This window comes from Megalobrama amblycephala, linkage group LG4, assembly GCF_018812025.1.
Source record: "Megalobrama amblycephala isolate DHTTF-2021 linkage group LG4, ASM1881202v1, whole genome shotgun sequence".
NCBI classification, from domain to species: domain Eukaryota; kingdom Metazoa; phylum Chordata; class Actinopteri; order Cypriniformes; family Xenocyprididae; genus Megalobrama; species Megalobrama amblycephala.
The window spans coordinates 49,415,722-49,440,327 of NC_063047.1; the positions used below are offsets into that span (position 1 = coordinate 49,415,722).

The window sequence follows — 24,606 nt, forward strand, 5'->3', positions numbered from 1 at the left end:
GTGAAGGCATGACTTAACAGGTAAAAGTAAACTAATTTCAATAAATGGTCCAACATGTTAGGAATACCTTTAACAGTTTTCCTATGTGTCATGATGTGTAAGCAACTGAATAGGATAATAACACTACCTAGAGCGAACCTGAGCATCTCGCTTATAATGTAGGCTGTCTGCACTGGCATTTTTTGACATGAAGGGGTGCATTTAAAGATGTAGTAAGCGATTTTTCAAAAACCCTGTTGAAAAGTTGCTCGGACCAAGCACCACAACAAATGTGTAGCCAATCAGCATTAGGGGGCGAATGATGGTGGATGACACAGTGAGCAAGAAGGAGATTTGAATACAAAAAAGAAAATCTCAAAGGAATATCATTGTAAAAAGATGGGTTATGATCAGGCAAGAGCTTTAGGACCCGCATTATAATATGAATGCGGTAAGGTGTGACAATGGACGCAGAGGTTGTGTTGTTTCTGCTCCATACGCGAGTAAATTGGTTTTGCCGTTTCAAAGAACCAAGAAATGCTGTTGTTGTAATGTTAGCTGTAGTAACAGGGCAGTTTTGAGTGAGTTGACTATGGCTGTTGTGCTGGTGGTGACTAACAACCGAATCTTGCTTGTATTTACTCATATGTACTGCATGTTATTTTTTTGTGCTTCCTTGTCATTCATTCATCATCTTTGCTATATTTTTTTGCTTCGCATCTGCTATGATAAATAGACATCCACTCTTGCACTGCATGTGTAACGGAGGCCAGCTAGTGAGAGCTGTGCAGATAAACCTAGCATCCTTGTTAGCACGCCAGTCTTGCATGCTGGCAATAGGGGTTCAAGACCAGCTCAGAGCAAGGTGGCTTGGAGTGGGGGCGGTAAAGTGGGAATTTGGGAGGCGGAGCAATGAAGAGAGGGGTGGGTTTGTTTGGGTTGATTTCAAATATCAATAGTGCTCAACAACAATTCTGGGAGATCGCATACTACACCTTTAAGTTGTTTGAGAGCATAGGGAGACTGACTGTGTCATTCGCAGTGCTTCATGGGAGGGGACAGGGACTAAAAAGCACTTTTGATGTGATTTGCTTTTTGTTATTCTCTGATTGGTGGAAATTTCTCTGCAGAATCATGGGTAATGTAGTTTTTCACCAAGAATTCCACTGTTAAGCATGATTATTTAAAATTAAGTTGCAAATGCAACAAAAAGCATATGCCATCGATTAACAAGGGCTGTCTTGTTGTTTGATTGTTTGATACATTGTAATGGATTACTTTATTCTTAGTAGAATGCTTTGAGATAATATATAGGTCAAATCAATATTTCAAGTCCAGATAATATTTACTTTGTGAGTAGTGGTGTTGTAAGCAAGAACATGATTTTAAAGTGGTCATGATGTCCCTTTTTTATTATTTTAGTATGTTCCTTGATGCCTATTTATAAGGTTAGTATGGTTTTTTTTTTGCACAGCCACATTTGCAAAATAATTATCTTCTAATCTCATTCTGACCCCCTGTCAGAAATATTTGGTTTTGGCTACATCTTCTTTAAGATGCTCACAAAAATATAGTTTTGCTCATCTATAGACTACAACGTTTTTCAGTCATTTGGTTTGTTTTTTATCATTTATAGTGAAATCTCACTTGTCCAAAATCTCACATAGCTATACATTAAACATCAAATATATATGGATTGGCTGTGATTCCATTGCTTTGTGCATTTCACTTGTGGATAGTAAAACGACTTGTTGCAGGAAGCTTTCATTCATGCCATCTTCATACAAATACCTGTGGTATGATGCCCTGCTGCCCAGGATCCTGTTTTCCCATCATTGTGTACGACTTCCCTGCTCCAGTCTGTCCATAAGCAAAGATACACACATTATAGCCCTCGAAAGCATGAAGCAGCATCTCCTCGCCAATGTCCTGATACACCTTCCTCTGAGATGCAAAGGATGGGTCTTCTTCCTGCAACACAGTAAACAGGGACAGTCAGAAGGAGTTTTCTGTGTTCAGACGAATGTCTGAGGAAGATAAGAGTGAGTGTGTTCGATAAGGCCCAATTCACATACATTTCAACAAACTAAATGTGCATGTACATCAGTGGCATCAGTGGTTCTGTCATTGATATCTCGAGTATGCAAAGCATTCACAGCTAATATGGGCTGCACGTCACTGATGTGCATTCGTACAAAGCAGAAAGTACATACTTTTGAGTATGAAGTAATGCAGTATTTGTGCATACTAACAAATCATAAAACTGAGTCTTGAATTGATGGACCCATGTGTGTACTGTTTGCGATTACCTGCAATAATATGTGGCATGACTAATAATAAAGTTTTTGAGGTAAATGTTTCAATAAGGACTTTAAAGGGGACCTATTAAGTCTTGATTTTGACTTTGTTTTTGGGGAATACAAGAATTAGTTTTCACGCTTGAATGTTTAAAAACATTATTTTTCACATATTTTACATTGTGCAGCATTTTTTCTTCTCGGTCTCTCAGTAATGCTCTGTTTAGCTCCTGTCTCTATGAAGGCCCTCCCTCCAAAAAGTGCAATGTGCTCTGATTGGTCGGCTAGACCAGTGTTTTGTGATTGGTCAACCACTCTGAGCGGGTTTCGAAAATGTCACGGCACTTACCATAACCATGAGTTTCAACACACTAACTCAACTAGGCCCCGCCCCTTTATTTTGCGTGTGCCTTGGGCAGTAATTATTTAAATGAGGAATATTGTGACAAAAAGAAAACAACAATGGAGGCATTTCAGGGAGTTCAGAAACAGTGACACTGATATAGAGAATAACTCCCACTGGAGTGACTTTATGCTTTGAAACTTTGCAGACCTTTTTCATAATCAAACAGCAACATTACACACTAAAGAAAGTTGAACATGTAAAAAAAGCATAATAGAACCCCTTTAAGACATCTTAGACATTAACATATCACTTTCTGTTACAGTGTACCTCTCTGTAAAGCTGCTTTGAAATCACTATACAAATGAATTTATTATTATTGATAGATTCATACAATTTAAAAAAAAAGTTTCTCAAACTTACTGAGCTGTGTGACCAGTATGAATAATCAAACGTGAAGTTCTTGGGTGAATCCTTGGGTTGTTTGGGATTAGTAATACCTGTAAGACATACACATAATTCAGCACACTAATTTCACGCACAGTATTGGTAAATACAACTGTATTTTTAGGTAAAAACAAGTAAATAAATTATAATTTAGATCAAAATTCCTGTCTAATAATATAATATAATATAATATAATATAATATAATATAATATAATATAATATAATATAATATAATATAATATAATATAATATAATATAATATAATATAATATAATATAATATAATACAATATATGTATTTTTAAAGAGCAAATTTGGAAACTAAAAATGATCTACAATATACTTTATGAAATATATGAACGTGAAATAAAAGACAAAGAGATGCATGAAACATGAAAACACAAAGTGGAGTTCCTGCAAACCCTCAGCCGTGACTATATTCTCAATAAAGCATTGCATCTTGAGTGACTTATCTAAATCCATTAATCACTTTTACATTTTCTTCACACAGAGTATTTCTGACATGTTTTTCCACCCCCTTTTGATTGACAGGATATAATCGGCCCGATCATCGGCTGATTTTAAACAATCCGCTGATAGTGAAAATTATCGCTTTAATCGGCCGATACCGATTATTGGCAGATACATTGGTGCATTCTATTAAATATTCAGAGATTCCTGAACACATACTAGCGATTAATTGTTCAGATAACCCACAGACTAGTAGATTTATAACATTTGAAGTTTTGCACATCCCCTCTATGCATACTGCACAGGGATACAGGTGTCATAGCTGTTACTAGGGGTGGGAATCTTTTAGAATCTCAAGATTCGATTCATATCGATTCTTGGGGGTCACAATTCGATTCAAAATCATTTCTTGCCCTGCCCCGCCCCCACGTATAAGAAATCCTGTGCCCTCGATTGATATTAAATACAACTCACAGGTGTAATTAAACTTAAGTTTTGTTGAATTATTATTTTTCAATCTCATCTGAAAGGATATGTTAATTCACTTTTATAAGCGAGTATTTGAATGCGCTTTTTGTGTGCAAAATGTACCTGTGCATGGCAGGATTGCAAGAGAAGCTTGTAACTAAACATTATTTAAGGCTAATTTTTATTCATTAAGTTACTGATATAGTAACTGTTGTTGTCAAGTAAGCTTCATTCATAATGCTTCCTCCGTTGCAAGCCTGTGCACTCCTCTAATCTGTCCAGCTGCTGAACTGTTCTCCTGGGTGACTTTCACCTCCTTTGAACCAACAACATCACGTCAAAATTTGGGAATTGATTTAAATCAGCGGAAGATAGAATTGCGATTCATATGTGAAATGATTTTTCCCCCCAACCCTAGCTGTTACTATATTATATAATTTAGCATGTCTGGAATGCTGTACTGACCAATCAGCATCCAAGAGCAGAACTATTTGTCTAATATTTACTAGCAAGCATTCCTTGCTTCTTAAAAGTTGAATTGAATGAGAGTATCAGGGAGCAATGGAGGCTTTTCATTAGGAGATATCATTTCCCAAGTCATGTCAACACACAGTCCAGTCTAGCCATCATAATGAGCTTGGAAAGATCCCAGCTCTGCAAACACTGCAGGGCCACAGCGCTTCCCCTCCATACACATTTCTTTCAGTAGCTTTAGAATGACCTTTGACACCATATCCCTACCAGGCCCTGCACACAATGAAAACTCAGTAAAAACTGAAAACTCCCACTCTACATAGCTGCATACAAAACATCTCATACAGAGTGCAAAAGTACTTACACTTAAACTACACTTAAATGCCATAGATACTGTATATATAACAAAACATAAAATAAAGTGGCATTAATTTAATGCACAAACTTCAATAGGAATAAACAGAAGACTACAGCAAATACAGGGTTTCTGCAGGTTTTATGAAGGTAAACTTGAGACTTTTTTCAAAGACCTTCTTAAAGCTCAATTAATGAAAACGTAGGGAATCTTAAGGGCTGAATACCTATGCTTCCAAACACTACAATATGGAAATAACTTTTACTGTACTTTCTCGTCATAATGCAAACAAGTGATGTTCTTCCTTAGAATTTTTGGTTTATTTTCCAGTGCAAATGACTAAAGATTCTTCAATCAAGATGCATTAATATGAGAAGCAATAATGATATGAGATATGAAGTTATGTTCTGCCAATGGGCTCAGAAAAAGCAACTTAATTCAAGGGGAAAATATGTTTTCATACCTCATTAATAGATATTTGTTCTTGTTTTAAGCATAATCTCAATTTACCAAGAAACCAATACTTCACATTGTCATTTTGCATCTCAAGTACATGTATCTTGATTTAAGGATGTTTAGATATTTGTATAAGAAAACAGGACAAAAATACTGAGGAAGATATTCATTTTCACAGTGCATGGAACATTTAATGCCATGACTTTAAATTTAAGATTTTCTACTTTCTACTATATCCACACAGTGCTTAAATTTATTAGACCATCTGTCATAATAAAGAGAAAACACATATTTTAGGTATCTGTCAAAAACTTGTTTAAAACTAAAAATTATCATTTATTAGGCAAATAAACCGAAACAACTAAATAGTCTTTATTCACACATAATAACATTCTTGCTGGCATTGTTTTTATGTACTTTTCCACAGTCTCTGTTTTTATTGACTTCCATATACTTTCTAGTTGTTCCCAAATACTTGCTTTTGATGAAACTTTTGTTGCGACCTATCTTTGAATCCATTAAATCCCAACAATAATTATATTTTAGCATTAGAAACACCACTGTAACTAAAGAGCTTACACATACTGGTGTGGATTAACCATTACAGAAACATAAAAAATTATTTTGGTAATCACCAATACTGTTAGTTGGGTGGTGGTAAAATAAATTTAAGCAGAATATATACACAATATGCACACACATACATACATACATAGAATGTAAATAACTGTTGAAACGCTTCATCACAGTCAGTCACAGTAAAAATAGTCCTTTGTACATGTACTTTGCATTACCCTTTCCAAACTATATTTAGATACTATTCAAGGTTTTTTGTGTGTGGAATTGGCAGCAATCAGAACTGTCTCTAGCACACAAATGTGACATCACGATGTGCAACTACGGTTAAAAATTAACATGATTCTGCATTTCTTAAGAATCAGTTCAGAATTGGGATGCATCAAAGCATAACATTTTTTAACAACAATTTTGAGTAGTATTGCATGTTGTGGTTAGCTGTGATTTTGCTTTTTTTTTGTAAGGACATGATGCTAAAAACAAACCAGATCTAGATCAATTTTTGTCCTCTCTAAAAAAAATTCAGTTTGATGTAGTTAATTTGAGTTGAGTATAAAAGTAAAACTCCAGTGAGCAGGGTCATTAAAAGGAAGCCAAAGGGTGGAGAAGGCCCCAGCAGAATAAAGCACTGCTGGGTAACAATGGAGTACTGCTGCCTTGAGCTCACACAGCTCAGTGTTTGTGTTGGAGGGGGGTCAAACCAAACAGACTGCCAGCCCGGCAGATTCTTTAGATAGAGAGTGCGAGAAAGAGAGTGAGTGAGAGAGATAAAGAGAGCGAGAGAGGGGCAAGGCAAATGCAGTGGCGGCGCTGCAGGATGCAGTGGAAGAGAGAGTGAGGTGGAAATGCTGTGTAGAGGAAGACGGGAATGTGAGGTCTGGCAGCCAGTATTGCGAACGACAGGATTTTACAGCGGTTTAGGACTGTGGTTTGAAGGCGTGTTTCCAAACTCTCCGAAATTCCCCCTCTTTCAACGTGTGGGTGGAGACAGAAGTATTTTTGGATATTACAATGGAAAAGCTCATGGAGAGTAACTAGTAAAAGTGTGCAGCATGATTTTTCAGGATCACATCACAACTCAATCTATTGGCATTGAGTTGAGTTGATTGTACTAATGAAATCAGGCAATTTTTTATGTTTACTAGTTATCTAGAGAAAATGTTTTGAAATTACATGGAATAGATTTAAAAGGTATTAAATCTGGGAATGGAAAAACAGGGATCGCTATACTGTTGATGTGATTATTAAACTTCAAAAGATTGTGATTTCATTAAATAAATATAAGCACGAGCATGAGCACTGTTGCGCAATTGACAGGCTTGCGATTGTTTATGATTAAATGTTGATGAATTATGTTAATGTTCACTTTATGGTGTTTATATTGTAATATGTTGTAGATGGTTGTAAGAGTGCACTATATTTTAGGTGCATTCACGCCATGTCATAATTACCATAATTACGAGATTTCAACTTGTAAAAAGCGCCCACGTCCTTGTAGAGCTCGTATTTACAACTTGCAAGCTGGGAATTTTCTGAGAGCTCCTATTTGCACCACGTGACCGCTGTACCACCTGACTGATGCAGATTCATTTAGGTGTTGATAGTGTTGCCACAGAAATGCATAATTCCCAGTCCGAGGACATAAACAGCTGAATAGAATGTCACATGTTGTCATCTTGAAATCATTTAGTAATTACACCATGGCATGAACACAGCATTTATCTGCCTCATCTTTTTTAATTAACAGCTGGCAATACTAAAGCATAGACATTTCAAAATAAGATACTCTGTAGTGAGTGTAGTCTGTATATTTCAGTTGTTATTGCTTGTTAATAATTAAAAGTCCCACATTTATGCATTTTTTATCCTGGGTATTGATATTTTGCTACAAGAGCCTGCGTTGAATATATATTTTATATTTTAGGGCTGAACGAGCAGAGCTCCTCCCTCGTGCATGCGAGCTCTCTTCAAAGTAAGCACCGTCTTTGCACTCTCTCTACCTCACACATAATAATCTAAATCAACTGACACAATGCTAAAAGTTCGTAAAATGTTTTTTTCTGAATAACCGCTGGGTGCGAATAGTGCTCAAAAGAACGTCACCTCATCTTCTCTGACAGGCGTCCTGCACGTGCAGCTGACATAAACCACACTTTCAGTAAACAAAAAGAAAATCCTATCCAGTGGTGAAGTGTTTTCTGTGTTGACAAATCTTTTGCGATGTCCTAATGACAGTCGCGATTCGTACGCAACGCGTCAATGTCCGCTAATGTCCAATTCGCGACCTAATGACTCATTTGAACAGATTCATTTGAATGAATCATGACAACAACTGATCTGTCCACACGGTCTATAATGAATCATTTACTCGAACAACTCTGAAATGAGAACATAAGCGTGCTTACCCCATTTAGCAAGAGTGGTTAGTAAAATTAGCCTTAATAATCCACAATATTTTCAGGTTATTTAAATGACAATGTGTAGTAAAGTAGGCCTACCTATAAAATCAGTTAGTTTAGACTGGAGTGAGGTGAAACTAGAACAAAGCAAGTTGTTGTTAGCTAGGTGCATTCAATTGGATATGTTAGAAAATTATATTATTAGCTAATATAACTTATAAATGCTACTTTTTAATACTTTTCAGGTTTAGCAAAAAAGCATCTTCTCTTACAAAGCTATAAAATTTCTTTTTATTTTTTATTTTTTGCAAAGAGGGCAAGAAAGAATTACAGTGACGGGTACTTTGTTAGTAAAAGGCTCGCAGATCGCGTTGGTAGGGCACTTTTTACTGTTTGTGTGGGTGACCATGTCTGTCACCACCGAAGACCATTTTTGACCCAGGAAAAACCCTGCATTGATTCATTTGAATTGAAATATTTAATACTTTCACAGCAAAAATTACATATGCGATTAATTTAGATTAATCACAGAGTATGTAATTAATTAGATTAAAATTTTTAATCGATTGACAGCCCTAATATATATATATTATATATATACACACACACACACACACACACACACACACACATATACACTACTAAAAGATGCTGGGTTAATTTTTTTTTTTTTTTTAACCAAAATGCTGGGTTCAGCCTCTTGGGTTATTTTATTGGGTTATTTTTAATATTTTTACCCAGGAGCTAAGTAGTTTTCAATACAAATGATGCTGGGTGCTGGGTCAATGTAACCCAATGTTGGGTCTGTGCCAAACCAGTTAAAACTGGATACGTTTGCCAACGGTCCATTTTGTGTTTTGTTCTAAGAGAAAACTTCCTGAATGAAATGAAGGCGTGTAATACATTGTATTCCTATCAAACTATTTCTGTACAAATAGGAAAAAAAAAATACTTTTTTTGTTTGTTTTCTATATAGCGTCACAGCAGTGATCGCGCTAATCGTTTGACGGGTTGAAACTTAAATGTCTGACAGACGAGATGGCACAAGGTATAGCTGTTTTTGTAACATTGCAAACATGAATATTAGTATAAGATACTAATTAGTATAAGCCTTCTGATACCAGTTTTCTTCCCACAGATTCCAAGAAGCTGCTCTTGCTGCTCCTGCCAACATTTACTAAATGTTTCTGAGTATTTTATGATTGATTGTAAAAGAACAGGTACAATATTTCTGCTTCAAACTCTATTTTAATTATGTAAATATTTATTGGCCTGCTTTAAACTAATATTATATATATAGTTTAAAGCAGGCCTATAAATATTTACATAATTATTAAATTCATTTTGAAAAACTAGTATTTGATACATTTTCAATTGCACCCCTAAAGTGTATTTAAATGTACTCCTTGGAGAAAAAAAAAGAAAAAAGTAGTAAGCGTCAAGCCCTGTGGAAGGTAATAAGATTCTAAGAATGTAAAAATTCTGTGGAAATGTGATGATCATATTGCAAAATTGTGGCAACAAATTATGTGCAGGTCGTCTTGTGGAGAAAAAAAACACAGGCTGATGCATGTTTACTTATCTGTTAGCAAAAAGCAGCATAACTTTGACACACACACACACACAAAAATTATCCACCTCCATGAACTACAGTGGATAAAATGTTTGGAATTTATGCATTCACATGAAAGGAATGTTTTTCTTTTTTTTGAAGACATATAAAAGGTAGTGTTCAAGTTCTCATCTTACTGTATTAAAACACAATGCAGACTGAAAAATTAAGGTATAAAATGAAAGAAAAACACAGTGTGTGTGTGTTTGTGTTGCACTCACAGGTGCTCTTGTCCTGCATCTGTATCACACACTTGGCTCCTCGGTTTGTCTCTCGGCTGTTGAAAGGCCGTACACGCACCGCCACCTTCACCGAGGATGACGCCATGACAACCAGCAGCCTAACTACTCAGCACCTGTAAGACAAGTGAAACAACGTTCAGAATTCACAAAATTCACAAAATCATAAAAATGTTTTTCATGAACCACTTTATTAAAGGCTGAGAAATAACATACTCTATTCTTCAACATATTAATCCATTTCTCAGGATGTAAAACTTAAGAATGTACTAGGAAGGAACACAGAAATGGTGGTTGATACAATAAACATTTCTGCATTATGACCAAGGGGTCAAAGTTTTGCTGGTTGTCATGATATTAGCCTATGCTGGCAGATGCCGTAATTATACCATCTGGCTGCAGAAAGCATTTACCTCCTTTGATGGCCATTCGACAGTAGCTGAGCATCCTGACAAAAACTAAACGGATATAATAAATAAAAAATAAAGACAAATATCTAAATATATCTGGGGGTTTTTTCTTTCGTGGAAAGAAAGGATAGTCACTCACTACTAGGCTTGGGAGTGTACGCATTCTTGTCACGTTTCCATCGGCTGCTGAATAATTAGTCACACAAAGACAGTTTCACATGTATACCTTATAAAATGTTGTTCAGTGTAGCAGTGTTGTTTTTGTGAACTGAAACACACTATTAGTTTTAATACAAAATGAAATAAAGCTGCAATAAAATAAAAAATATTCAAATAAAAACGTAAACGAAAATTACAACTACTAAACATAACTTAGAAAAATAGAACTAAATGAAATAAAACAAGATTGAACCAAAAATGAAAAGAACTAAAATTACTAAAATTGAAATAAAAAAAGCCAAATTAAAAAAAACAAACAAACAAACAAACAAACACAAAAGCACAAAATGACTGAATTACTGAAACTAAAATGAAAACTGAAAATACAGAAATAAAAGCAAAATCAAAATATGAATAGACACACAAACATATACTATATACACCAATCAGGCATAACATTATGACCACCTTTCTAATATTGTGTTGATCCCGCTTTTGCTGCCAAAACAGCCCTAAGGCATGGACTCCACTAGACCCCTGAAGGTGTGCTGTGGTATCTGACACCAAAATGTTAGCACCAGATCCTTTAAGTCCTGTAAGTTGTGAGGTGGAGCCTCCATGGATCAGACTTGTTTGTTCAGCACATCCCACAGATGCTCGATTGGATTGAGATCTGGGGAATTTGGAGGCCAAGTCAACACTTTAAACTCATTGCTGTGCTCCTCAAACCATTTCTGAACCATTTTTGCTTTGTGTCAGGACATTATCCTGCTGAAAGAGGCCACAGCCACCAGGGAATACCGTTTCCATGAAAGGGTGTACATGGTCTGCAACAATGCTTAGGTAGGTGGTACGTGTCAAAGTAACATCCACATGGATGGCAGGACCCAAGGTTTCCCAGCAGAACATTCCCAAAGCATCACACTGCCTCCGCCGGCTTGCCTTCTTCCCATAGCCTTCTTCCCTGGTGCCATGTGTTCCCCAGGTAAGCGACGCACACGCACCCGGCCATCCACGTGATGTAAAAGAAAATGTGATTCTTCAGATCAGGCCACATTCTTCCATTGCTCCGTGGTCCAGTTCTGATGCTCACGTGTCCACTGTTGGCTCTTTCAGCGGTGGACAGGGGTCAGCATGGGCATCCTGACTGGTCTGCAGCTATGCAGCTCCATACGCAACAAACTGATGCACTGTGTATTCTGACACCTTTCTATCAGAACCAGCATTAACTTCTTGAGCAATTTGAGCTACAGTAGCTCGTCTGTTGGACCGGACCACACGGGCCAGCCTTCGCTCCCCACGTGCATCAATGAGTCTTGGCCGCCCATGACCCTGTCGCCGGTTCACCACTGTTCCTTCCTTAGACCACTTTTGATCGATACTGACCACTGCAGACCGGGAACACCCCACAAGAGCTGCAGTTTTGGAGATGCTCTGATCCAATCGTCTAGCCATCACAATTTGGTCCTTGTCAAACTCACTCAAATCCTTACGCTTGCACATTTTTCCTGCTTCTAACACATCAACTTTGAGGACAAAATGTTCACTTGCTGCTTAATATATCCACCCACTAACAGGTGCCGTGATGAAGAGATAATCAGTGTTATTCACTTCACCTGTCAGTGCTCATAATGTTATGCCTGATCGGTGTATGTATGTGTATACATATATACACATGAATATATATATATACATATATACACATGAATAAATATATATATACATACATATATATATATATATATATATATATATATATATATATATATATATATATATATATATATATATATATATATATATATATATATATATATATATATATATATATATACACACACACACACATATACATAAATGCATATTATATTATATTATATTATATATATATATATATATAAAAATACCATCATCCTGATATCAGTCACCCCTGGCAACACACACGGAGGCATAACCAGATATTGCTGAGTTCAACATGTTCCTGGGTCAACATTTTTGTTGATCCTAGAACAACATTCAAATAAACAGATTTGGGGGACAAGTTTACAGATTATGTCAAGTTTAGGCTTAAAATCATGAATTGGTGCTTCTACATCAGTATTATTCATCTATCATTTCCCTCTGTTTTTTGGGATAACATATGGGTAGGGTTAGGTTTAGGGGTAGGAATAGGGATAAGACTACATTTTCAGACTAGAATGTTGTTCCAGGATCAACAAAATATATTGACCCAGGAACGCATCTAACTCCGCAATATCAGGACGTGCCACACAGAGCAGCTGACCAACAATCAACACACCTGGATACCATCTTCCACTCATCTCTGGGGCCATATAAACACCAGTAAAGAAAGAGCAGGGCTGGGCTCGATCTCCCAGACATTCACGAAGTCTGTTTGCCTTCTGTTTACCCTTTTCTCTTACAGAGAGTGATTAATTAGAAGGAACCTGGAAGCCTTGAGAGAACCCTCTGCTGGTCAAGCTAACTCCCTGCTGTCTGGCTCAAGTTTGCCATCTTCACTCCACTGTCTCAAGCACTCTCACAACAGAAGCAGAAGAGCACCAACACTTCTTTCATCCTCACTGTTGCACAAGAAATAAACGCACCCTCCGGGTTGAACAACTTACGTGTTTGCTCTCCTTTTTTCCCTAGCCCTGCTACTTTATATTATATATAAAGTGTGAAAATTAAGTTTACATTAATTGTGATCATTCCAAATATTAAAGTAAGAGGAATAAGCACTGTCCATTTGTATCATCACCACAACGTTATCGAAACCATTCTCACATTATTTCTCCACTCCACCATATGTCATCACTTGTTTACAACTGGTTTACAACAAGGTGTCTTCAGCGTCAGGATGAAAGTCTGGCCAGCAGCCAATGAGCCATGTACACTTGTCAGCTCAAGAGAAATCTCACACACACACACACACACACACACACACACACACACACACACACACACACACACACACACACACACACACACACACACACACACACACACACACACACGATGGGAACAACCTCAGGACATTATTACCACTTTAACTACAATAAAAACATGGAACACCCACTGTTACTATAAAAGATGATAATTACTGCTGTCCGGCATTACAACAGATACAATAAAACGTATGAAACCAGCAAACAACAGAGGAAAACAGTGCTTATTCTGCCAATTCCACCACACAAAAGACCATTCACACTTGCTACTGTTATTGTACGATCATATTAGCGCAGTAAACACACTGTGACCCAGTGAAAATGAGGAATTACAGTACCTGTCAATAGTCACAATTTATGTTTTTGAAAGCAGTCTCTTATAATTATCAATGTTGAAAACAGTTGTGCTGCTTAACATTTGGTTGTCAGTTCCAACCAAGGCAGGAAACGAAACAAACCTCATCCATGACCTGAAAAGGTACCATGCCGGCGACAACACAGAGAAAATCAAAATGAGGTCCAATCTTGATCTGTGTAGCATAATGACTGGTTTACAAATGTTAACATTGTGCAATTTTTACTCAAATTTCTACCTCTAAAATAATTTCATAGATGTAAAACCAGTGCATTTGGCCACGTTGGGCTGCTTTAGAGAAGAGGAAGAGTTGTTGTAGTAGAGTGTTGTTACCAACCTTTCATTTAAAAGCCACATTTCTAGTATCTATGAAACCGCATTTTTCCATCTTAAAAAACAAAAACAAAAAACCATGCCATTAGGGCTGCACGATATATCACATGAGATTGTCACGCGCATTTCGTCAGTAAAGCCGGTTCCCTGATTACCGCTAAATCGCCATCACCTGCTTTCAAATGGAGCGGCATTTAATAGACAGAACCGTAGATCACTGAAAAGCCACGCAATATCGCATTCATATCGCAGATGAATCGCCTTCGATAATGAACGCGATATTGCATGGCTTTTCAGTGATCTACGGTTCTGTCTATTAAATGCCGCTCCATTTGAAAGCAGGTGATGGCGATTTAGTGGTAATCAGGGAACCGGCTTTACTGACGAAATGCGCGTGACAATCTCATGCGATATATCGTGCAGCCCTACATGCCATCATTTTACGCTGGACTGCTTCACAAACGAGGGTCAATCCAATGCTGGATGGTTGAATTAACTCCACATGCAACTACATAAATGTATCCACTAACCATTCAGAAACGTCCAGTTTCATTCTAAAAGTTGTAACTTCTTCCTGAGTCTCTCCATCAGTGTCGACTCCGGTTTGAACAATGTAAGGCTGAACACCGTTACTGACAATCCTCATTTTGGCTGCGAGAGATTCTCCTGCTTTGTTGTTGTTGAGTTGTTAAAGCTCCGCCCCCTTCTGGAAAGGGGGAAGCAGCTCATTTGCATTTAAAGGGACACAAAAACGGCATGTTTTTGCTCAAACCCAAATAGGGGGAAATTTGACAAGCTATAATAAATGATCTGTGGGGTATTTTGAGCTGAAACGTCACAGACACATTCTGGTGACACCAGAGACTTATATTACATCTTGTAAAAGGAGCACTATAGGTCCCCTTTAATATATGGCCTTGTTAGGAGATGATCAATGATATTTGCTTTACCTTCGACTCGTCATATTATTTTGGCTCATCAGTGTATGTAATAATAAGGGAGAAAAAAACACTCTGTTTTGTTTCAATTTTAAATCAACGCACACTCACAAATTTAAACAAACAAAAATCTTTTCAATCATCTCTCCTCTTATCTAGTTAAAGTCACTTTGGATGAAAAGTGTATGATAAAAGCATGAATGTAAATGTAGCCTAAGTGTCAGTGTTTCAGGTTTTTTTAAAAGAGAAATTAGCTTTCATAAATGAGACTGAATAACAATAATTATAAAAATGCTAATATGTTAATATATTGTCCATCCCTACAACATATTTTTACCCACACTTGTTCTCTCTTGGGTTAGTGTAACAGCACATGCATGTTTCCCATTGTAAACACATTCCAATGTATTTCAGGCATCAGCAGCTTGGTATGAGGGGGCAGTATGGGCTAGTCAGCAGTGCACCCTAAGGGATATTGTGTGTGTGTTGTATGTACAAATTTGAATAGCCTACACACAAACAAAAGGAGCCGATACTGTAGTTTAGGTGAAAATAAGTATACACAAAACAGGATGAGTGGAGGAAAAAGCTCAAGTAAAATTAGTATGTGAATCATGTATAGGCTGTGATTTCTGGATCCTGAACAAAGACACTCAAAGATCTGCATTACAAATCAAGTTACAGGACAGAGCTACACCCTTTAGCACAGACAACACAAACACTCTCTGCCACTGTGCCACAGCCCGCATAACACTCATAGTCTACATTACACACATATTGCTGGCTTATGCAACTGCAGCAGGTGACTGGGTGTCTGTCAGCCAAGCAGTGCATCTAAAGTTTCACACTCCTGACTCATACACTCAAATGAGATTACATGCTGCAGATTGTGCCATACTTTTATTAGTCCGCTCTGCTTACATGTGTGTTGATCTCCTCCCCTACAATTATTAAATATCCAGTGCTGGACCTAATATTGTTACAGTTTTTTCACAATCACTAGGACACATTTCTCAATATTTGGGTCATCTTTTTAAAACTGCGGTTAGTTGCACCACATTTATTTGATTTTGGAGACTAAAGTTCTTCAAATATTACCCAGCAGTGAAGAGGTTTTGTTAAATTTAAGAAAGATTCTTTCGAACTTTTGTCTTTAAACTTTCATTCTTTTAATGAGGCTTTTTACTTCATTATAACAGGACAGTTGCATCACCCTGACATTTGTACTTAAAGCCCCCAATAAAATATCTAAAAACAGAAATCAATTGCCATGCTAATCATTATAGAAGAGCCTATGTAAGATTCAACATTTTGTGGTCGAGTGGTAATATTTCTGTCATGATGTGGTGACCAAAAAATATACAATCTGTGCATGTCTTTCTCATTTTATTATTGAATGTGTTGTCATATTTTATTGTATAGAATATTTTCCTGTGGTCCGTTCAATTACTTATGTGTGTATAGAAGGTTGTTGTAAATGGGCTTTTTGCGATTAAGTTACTGTATGCTTTATATTTATTCTTTATGAATATAAATCATGAGCGCTCATAATTTAAGTATAAGATTATTTGTTGCATAAAGTTTGCATTTTTTTTTAATTATGAGCATTTTTAAATGATTATTTTATCTATTTTTAAAAATATCTTATTGTTTTCATAAAGAGAAATGCACATTTCACTTATTCAAGGCTTTGTATTAAATATTTATTTTGAATTTCATGTTATATTTGACATTTAATGTCACATACTCTGTGTCTAAGTATTATTTGTAGTGATAATATCACAATCAAATGGGATACACTTTACAACACTGTTTCACATTTATTAATATATTTTTTAATGAACTATTGTGTTTGTATCCACTAACTTTAAACACGATTAATAGGCAATGTTTTAAAACATTAGTCACTTACTTTGTACAGTGAGCATTTAAAATTATTGTTGTTAAATATCAAAATCAATGTGAAAATTGCTCACATCTAATAAAAGAAAATTACGTGTATAAGCCCTGCCCTTCGCTTCCATCCTGTGTCTGCTGGTCTGAAACTGCTGGAGCCACGGTTCTGCAGCTCGATACTGTTGTGGTCCTATTTGGCTGGTCATATGACTGCAATATCTTCCCCCATGATATAGTAAACACCCTCTAATATTGTCAGTGAAGTATTTTGTGATGACCGCAACAAAAATGGCTGATGAAAAAAAAAAAAAAAGTTTTGTGTTAAAATCAATAAAGATCAATCCCTAAAATAAGGACTCACTTTAAAAACACTCATGCGAAAATAAAGCACTTCCTGCAACAAGGGCGCTCTTTTATGCCCTTTTACTCACTTTCCCTTTCCCCTCTAGCACAGTGTTTCTGTAACGTCTGGAACTTTAATGTTGGTCACATTTTAGTAATAAGTGTTGGAATCTGGAGCAGAGAACCAAATCACAATGCACAGCTGCTAACACATATGGCCCAGCCTGCTCAGAGCTGGACACTGATAAAAGAAAAGCGCTGATCTAAGACCAAATCTTCCTGTCAATTCTGAACTTTGTTATTATCCATTTGAAGGGGTAGTTCATACAAACATGAAACATCTGTTGTCTACTCACTCTCATCTTTCTCTGTGGCACACAACAAGAGATATTAAGCAGAATGTCCATGCTGCTCTTTACCATAGAAGAAAGTTAATGGAGACTTGGTGTGTCAAACTTTAAAAAAAAAAAAGGCATAAAAGTATCATAAGAGTAATCCATTTGACTCTCAAGCTATTACAGCTCTTCAGATGTCATACGATAGATTTGTGTGAAGAAGAGATCAAAATTGTTATTTTCATATACAGCATGAAGAAGACTCTGAACAGCATTGGTTTTCATGTCACTTGACCCTTTATGACGGCTAATTTGAATACGCACGGTCAGTGAATGAGACCCATTGACTTTAGGGCTGAAATTAACGATTACTCTTTTTTTTCAATTGAATAATCTATTGATTATTTTCCAGATTAATTTAATAATTGTTTTTCTAAGTATTTGATTAATCCTTTGGTTAATTTACCAATAAATAACCATAACAAATCTATGTATGAAGTAAAACTATTTCTCACAAAACATAAGGTGTATGCAGTGTAGGCCTGATTAGGAAAGGTGTTTACTATGGTTGCATTCAGTCACTTTTTGGGATTCACAGTAGCAATTGCTTACAAGTGTGACTTCTGAAATGCTTTGTTCATTCAGGAGATTAAAGTAGCTGCTTAAATATGTTCATAAAGCTGTATAAACAAACAGCTTGAAGGGTTAGTTCACCCAAAAATGAAAATTATGTCATTAATGACTCACCCTCATGTCGTTCCAAACCCGTAAGACCTCCGTTCATCTTCGGAAAACACAGTTTAAGATATTTTAGATTTAGTCCGAGAGCTTTCTGTCCCTCCATTGAAAATGTATGTACGGTATACTGTCCATGTCCAGAAAGGTAATAAAAACATCATCAAAGTAGTCCATATGACATCAGTGGGTTAGTTAGAATTTTTTGAAGCATCGAAAATACATTTTGGTCCAAAAATAACAAAAACTACGACTTTATTCAGCATTGTATTCTCTTCCGGAATCCTTTCCATTGAATTGATTCCATTGAATTGATTCCATTGAATTGATTCCATTGAATTGATTCCATTGAATCCTTTCATCTGTCGGCGTTGGTAATGCACTTTTACGTCGCTGTGGTTTTTGGCGATTAGGACATCCGCGACATGCACACTTACGCACCATTTTAAAAAAAATATATAGCAATACCAAAATACAAACAATGTAGAATAGCTTGAATTCAGCGTGCGTCTCCCTCAGACTGTAAACAAAGCTCGTGCGCACCGGATAACACGTCAGCAGCGTCTTACGTCAACAGCGTCACTGCGGAGTCGTGAACCACACTCCGGAGCAGAAGGGGGCGGTAATGCACAAATAAGCTGGATGCCAACTGCCGTAAAATAGGAAAGAAGAAGAAGCAGCAGCGGAGTCGTGAACGTGGATTGACAACAGACCCGGAAGAGAAGACAATTCTGAATAAAGTCATAGTTTTTGTTATTTTTGGACCAAAATGTATTTTCGATGCTTCAAAATGTCACGGATGTCCTAATAGCCAAAAACAACCACGGCGAAGTAAAAGTGCATTACCAACGCCGACAGATGAAAGGATTCAATGGAATCAATTCAACGGAATCAATTCAATGGAATCAATTCAATGGAAAGGATTCCAGAAGAGAATACAATGCTGAATAAAGTCGTAGTTTTTGTTATTTTTGGACCAAAATGTATTTTCAATGCTTCAACAAATTCTAACTGACCCTCTGATGCCACATGGACTACTTTGATGATGTTTTTATTACCTTTCTGGACATGGACAGTATACCGTACATACATTTTCAATGGAGGGACAGAAAGCTCTCGGACTAAATCTAAAATATCTTAAACTGTGTTCCGAAGATGAATGGAGGTCTTACGGGTTTGGAACGACATGAGGGTGAGTCATTAATGACATAATTTTCATTTTTGGGTGAACTAACCTTTTAAGTCAAAACCGCATTCTAACTAACCACTAATGACAGTTTCAAACATGGCGGTGTCCATAAAACCATATTTTAACCAAGTTTTACAATGATTGACAGCACTTTAGTAAATAAATGAGTCCAATTGAGGTGTGAGTTCATCCATTAGATATTTTAAATAACCAACAGCAACGTTAAATGCTTTGTAACGGTTGCAGAGAGTATGTTTGAGCAGCGCACTTCGCACCCACGGCAGCTCATAAAAAACAATGCTGTATGAAAGCAGCCATATTAAGCACAAATTATGGGACTGACAACCATATTCTAGTGTTGTGTACAAATTCACTGTAATAGTCCAAATACTTATGCTGCAGTCTCATTGTTTTGAGGTAGGAGAGCCCCGGGATGTTTTCTTTTCAGATGCTCTTGTATATAAGTTGTGCTGCTATGGTTTGCCATTTCAGTTTTAGTGCAGAGCACCATTTTATTCGGTCTCTGTTTAAAAAAATTCCACACTTAATATCAATCTCAATATTTTTGTAATAACGGCTGATTTTCAGCATGCCCAGGAGTCGGAGTCACCATCATTGGGGATGAACATAAACAGTGCAACGAACTGATGCATTTCACATAAAAATGACTTAATGTCCTAAATGACTTGTTTCCTTACACTTCAAGAATATAGCACTTAAAGGGTTAGTTCACCCAAAAATAAAAATGATCCCATAATTTACTTGCCCTCAAGCCATCCTAGGTGTATATGACTTTCTTCTTTCAGCTGAACATGATCGATGAAATATTCTGGCTCTTCCCAGCTTTGTAATGGGAGCGAATGGTACCCTAGATTTTGAACTAGGGCTGCACGATTAATCGCATGCTATTCTCACGCGCATTTCGTCAGTAAAGCCGGTTCCCTGATTACCGCTAAATCGCCATCACCTGTTTTTAAACGCAGCGCCTTTTAATAGACGGAGCCGTAGTTCACGGACAAGCCACGCAATATCGCGTTCATTATCGCAGGCGATTCATCTGCGATATGAACGCGATATTGCGTGGCTTTTCAGTGACCTACGGCTCTGTCTATTAAATGCCGCTTCATTTGAAAGCAGGTGATGGCGATTTAGCGGTAATCAGGGAACCGGCTTTACTGACGAAATGCGCGTGAGAATAGCATGCGATTAATCGTGCAGCCCTATTCTGAACCCCCAAAAAAGCGCATCCATCCATCATAAAAGTAATCCATATGACTCCAGTGGATTAATAAATGCATTCTGAAGCAAAGCGATGGGTTTTTGTAAGAAAAATATCCATACTTGTAACTTTATAAACTGTAATCACTAGCTTCCGGTAACTGCCGACTGCGAGTTCACGAGAGAGTTGAGTTCTGGCGGAAGGGTGACCTCTGACCCGACATAGGACATAGCTCCTCTTCTCTTATATAGAAATCCTCCAACATTTTTATTTAAAACTTCTCGTTTTAGACTTGTAATTCGTGATCTGCGTTTTGTTTTGCTCTATCCTCTTTGCTTCCGTGTTCGTCCATTCTCACCTGAGCTTACACTATACGTTCGTCATACGTTGGGTCAGAGGTCACCTTCTGCCAGAACTTGACTCTCTCTTAAACGCGCGGACGGCTGTTACCCAGAAGCCAGCGATTGTAGTTTATGAAAGTTATAAATATGGATATTTTTCTTACAAAAATCCATCACTTCGCTTCAGAAGGCATTTATTAACTCCCTAGAGTCGTATGGATTCCTTTTATGATGGATGGATGCACCTTTTTGGGCTTAAAATCTAGGGTACTATTCACTCCTATTATAAAGCTTGGAAGAGCTAAGATATTTTTTAATATAACTCTGATTGTGTTTGACTGAAAGAATAAATTCATATACACCTAGGATGGCTTGAGGGTGAGTAAATTATGGGATAATTTTCATTTTTGGATGAACAAACGCTTTAAGTTGTATTGCCCTTTTTGAAATTGACAAAAAGGTCACATTTAGATTGGATACTGAGTATTTTTTTCTTCTTTTTCTTCTAGTATTAGTTTCTGCTGTGGTATTGAAATTGGTATCAAGAATTGTAAAATTTCACTGGTATATTTTGCTTTTAATATATTTAATAATATATTTTGCTTTGTTAATTTGGTCATATTGCCCACTCCTAATCGTGTTAAATAACCTCAATTACAATTATGACCAAAATAATAGCCATTATGATTTTTTTTTTTTTTTTGCAATAAGCAAGCAGCCCTACGCTACGTGTTTCAGAGTGAAGCATGGCACTATAATGTTCATCTGGGAATGCAACGTATGCCACCCATCTTCCCAACTTTGTACCCTACTCTAAGTTTATATTCCTAAACTTTTCTCTAAGCCATCTATGTAAGAACTAAAATGCCATGTTAAAGACCGAACAACTCATACAATTAACTTTCAGCCAGATTCTATGTTTGGACACGAGCCATCTGAGAGAAAGAATGAGACAAAGAGAGATGGACAGCTAAAATGAGTAAGACAGAGACAGCATACCTTTCCGAGACTGAGGAATGTTGGTCTGTCATTACGTTTGTGTGTGTGTGTGTGTGCCCTGTAATAAAGTCCCCAAAGACAAGCAGCTGCAGTGCAGAGTACAGGCATGCAAATCCAGTTTTCAATTAAAGTGCCAGAGACGAGGCTGAGAGTACAAAAAGAGCAAGCCAGACATCACACTTTATACAGGCAAGAGGGAGAGATAAATAAATACATACAATGTCAAATAAAGTGCATCAATACTCCTGAACCGGAACTAAGATAAGAAAATGTGGTTTCCCTTTCATAACCACAGCAATATCAAGGCCACAACCAATCCTTCAAGGTACTGTGGTGGTAACAGATTAAGGTTTCAGAATAAATATTACATTATTTTGATGTATAACATGGTACTGAATATTCATACACCACTATATTTACAGGGTACTCCATGGTACTTCAAGGAATATCATGGTGCAAGTCCAAAAATAATGGCTTTACTATGATATTACGTACAAAACACAACAATAACATGCTGTCAAATCAATCAAGCAGAGCCTGGAGCCAACAGCATGAATCAAACTAATTCATGTACTCCAGACACCTGAAGTAACTCAACAGGTTTATTCATGACTTCAAGAAGCCACACATCATCTTACTGTCAGTTCGCAATAATTCAAAGACAATCTAATGGATCTCAGCGGGAACAGAATAGATATTTATTAAAAACAGTTCACGATTCAACTATTATGATGACCCCCAATAGGATAAAATGCTCCTGTAGGACATCAAAAGGAAAACATGTCTCTCTCACTGATTTTCTTTACATTAGTTTATACATAAGAATGAGCGAGAAGAAAAATCCTGTAGGAATTTCAGCTTATCCAGTGGGATCTTTTACTAAAATGAGTCATGCACACATTTCTTTGGACAAAGTGAAACTAGTTTAAAACTAAGATGAGTTTAATAGTGCATAAACAGTCATAAAAGGTTTATGTAGTAGGTGTGGGAGAGGATACAGCAAACATAATCCACTTAATTAGCAAATTAATTGTCAAACAATCTTGAAGGGATCCTAAAGGAATGTTCTAGGATACTGATTCACTTAAATTCTGAACAATAAACTGAAACATATAAGAATAGTGTGTATGAAAAATAATAACCAGCATACCTGTATGGCTTTTTTTTATTCTTAAATATGATATTCCATTACGATTTATTTTAAATGATGACATTTCCATTGTCATTCCTTTAAGATGTGATGTACTTAAACATTTAACGTTATAATGAAACAACCTTGTGTGTTTGTAAATGTGTTCTCTGAAATAAGCACATCTGTAACGTTACCACTTACCAGTTCTGGGTAGTTGCTTATTCAAGCCACCAAGTCGTGAAATTAAATCCAGAGGGAGTTTCAGAAGAAAACAGATTTACTTTAAACTCGATTTCCAATGTTCTTTCCTCTGATGAAACAGCGGCTCGTGTTTCTCCACCTGCTGGATCACACGACGACCAACAGCAGGAAAAGTTGGGTGGAAGTTTTTCCGTTCACTGGAATTCGCACAAAACCCAACACAACAAACGTGTCAAAAAGAAACAGAAAGCCAGTTCTTCGTTTCTGCTCCCTGTACTGAGAAGTTGTTTATTACACTCACATACATGAACGTGATCCGCATGCGTCCATTTAACGTGTGGCTATCCCAAATCTCCGCACTTCAAACAAAAAAAGCTTTAAAACCTGGAGACGCGCTCTCGTCAAGTAAATCTAACAATGTTGTGAGTGATAACAAAACTACTTTATACTCTTAAGGATACTGACATATCTTACTGAATGAAGGCGGATGAATTAAACAATCGCCGGTATGTGAAAGTTTAGAGCCCTGCCGTCACTCTTCCCAAAGATCAGAGCATGACGTGAGCAGACTCGGAGAGCAGTTAAAAGTCCTGTTCGTCTGCTACAATCTTTCCAATTAATAAAATAAATAAATAAATAAATAAATATTGTCCTATGGCTAATTATATTAAATGTTAATTGAACTTCTTTCAATTATTAGCTTTTTTATTTTTGTATTGGATCCATAGACTGTAAAAAAAAAAAAAAAAAAAAAGATTGGATCAAAATAAGGCCCGATGGATATACTGAATTATATGTATATTAAATTACAGGAAAATTAAGAGTAATCCCTTACTTTACTTTTTCAAGGGGAAAAAATAAAAAATAAAAAATAAATAATATTGTCCTATGGCTAATTATATTAAATGTTAATTGAACTTGTTTAAAGTATTTGCTTTTTTTTTTTTATTGGATCCAT

General features: G+C 36.7%; 1 protein-coding gene across 2 annotated transcripts in view; it reads right to left on the reverse strand.

Moving 5' to 3' along the window:
- The window catches only part of kif1c (kinesin family member 1C), a 45,665-nt gene extending 21,440 nt beyond the window's left edge, over positions 1–24,225 (reverse strand). The window contains exons 1-5 of one of the 2 annotated variants that reach the window (XM_048189756.1): positions 23,954–24,225; positions 23,649–23,845; positions 10,099–10,232; positions 3,043–3,119; positions 1,771–1,950 (exon numbers count right to left, since the gene is read on the reverse strand). In XM_048189756.1, the coding sequence (XP_048045713.1) occupies positions 1,771–1,950; positions 3,043–3,119; positions 10,099–10,204 (363 nt within the window). In that variant the 5' untranslated portion in view covers positions 10,205–10,232; positions 23,649–23,845; positions 23,954–24,225. Of the gene's footprint in view, positions 1–1,770; positions 1,951–3,042; positions 3,120–10,098; positions 10,233–23,648; positions 23,846–23,949 lie in introns of both variants that reach the window. The other variant, XM_048189758.1, reaches the window with a different exon arrangement.
- Positions 24,226–24,606: the final 381 nt, after the last annotated feature.